The sequence below is a fragment of the Thyridium curvatum genome, assembly GCF_004353045.1.
Source record: "Thyridium curvatum strain D216 chromosome Unknown NODE_1_length_1224711_cov_81.814160, whole genome shotgun sequence".
NCBI classification, from domain to species: Eukaryota; Fungi; Ascomycota; class Sordariomycetes; order Thyridiales; family Thyridiaceae; genus Thyridium; species Thyridium curvatum.
In genome coordinates, this window is record NW_022156756.1 from 1 (window position 1) to 1427 (window position 1427).

The 1427-nt window shown below is 52.6% G+C and overlaps 1 protein-coding gene across 1 annotated transcript; it reads right to left on the bottom strand.

Moving 5' to 3' along the window:
• On the bottom strand, positions 1–698 carry E0L32_000001 (uncharacterized protein; the record flags this gene model as incomplete). Its single annotated transcript, XM_031132539.1, has 2 exons — positions 40–114; positions 174–698. Coding segments are annotated over 2 exons (600 nt in total), but the record flags the coding sequence as incomplete, so codon positions are not given.
• Between the last annotated feature and the right edge of the window lie 729 nt (positions 699–1427).

Below are 1427 nucleotides of genomic sequence, written 5' to 3' on the forward strand. Positions count from 1 at the left end.
ACGGTGAGGCGGAGGCATTGCAAGAGAAACTGTGTTTACCTGGACCTCATCCGAAAAAGGATGACCATATCGGCCAGTGGCCCAGTGAGCATCACCAGCCAGGTTTTGCAGGTTCTTTGCCAAGCATGAACAGTTTGTATGGCGGGGACGTGTGTGCAGTAGATTCCACTTACTTGTAGTTGGACAGGAGAGGAGATGGCCGGCTCTCCACGAGGAGGACGACCCGACGGCTGGCAAAGGATGGCCATACCTGCAGCCGCCGGCTCGGTTGCGCGGATGTCTCTCAGAGGAGGGAGCATATCGGCCGGGATCAGGCGAGTAACTTGGCCGTTGCCTCGGTCGAGGAAGAAGGCATACGAGTTGTCCAATATGTCCTGGTTGACCACGACTCTAACCCCTTCTGCTCCAGAGCCAGGCTGGACATGTACTTCATTGCGAGGCCAGTGGTGAGTGCCCATGTTGAGAGTGCCGAGGTCAGCTGCCAGAGAAGATGACATTCCAACCAAGTTGCCACCTTGGGCCCGGGAGTTGCCGACTGGGATAGTGCTGGGGCCCATGAGGTCGCGAGTTGAGACTTGATGAATGTCATCGGACATGTCAGACCTCGTGGGAGTAGGAGCAGGGTTCCAGATACTGGATGTCAGGCCGCTCTGAGGGGAGGAATGGTTGAAGACGTTGAACGGGTCTTGGTGATCCATGCTTTGAATGGACAAGAGAAGTGTTGTGTGAAATGATCTGAAGATGTGTCTCGCGGAAGGGCTCACGGGTCGGTTGCTTGGTGAAATAAGAGAGATCTAGAGTGACTGAAAGCTGGTTGCAAGTTGTTGAGTGCAACCGATCCATGATACGAAAAGGAAGAAAAATGGGAGAGAGGAGACGCGGTGGACTTCTTAAATGGATCTGCAAGAGGTGGGAGTCAAGAGTCGGAAACAAATCGAAAGTGAAAAGAACAATAGCTCTTCTCCCATGAGTGTCAGGTCAAGGTGAGGAAAACTTGACCCCATTGTTTCTCTCGGTTTCACTATTCAAACACCCCCCAGTGACAACACGAGTAAACACATGTGTAGGCCAGTGGTGTGTGACTCTGCCCGATAGATTGATTGACAAGGGGGCCCGAGGAATCAAGGCCAAAGCCAACGACCCTTTTCGGACAATGGCCGCTCAAACAGATAAATGAAAGGGCGGGAAGCAAGCCTGCTCGCAGTAGGTGGAGAGAGGGAGTGTTGTTTAGAATTAAAGGAAACAAATCCCTATCGAGCAGCAGAGCCTGGGCCAGCCTCACCTCATACAAACACTCATATTAAGTCCCTCTCCACCACGGGCACCCCTTTTGCGTCAGGACGGTTACGTGCAGCTAGGCCACTGTGTTTCCCACGTGACAAACAAACAGTATTCCTCTTTTTGTCAGTTTACCTTCAAGGGTCAGG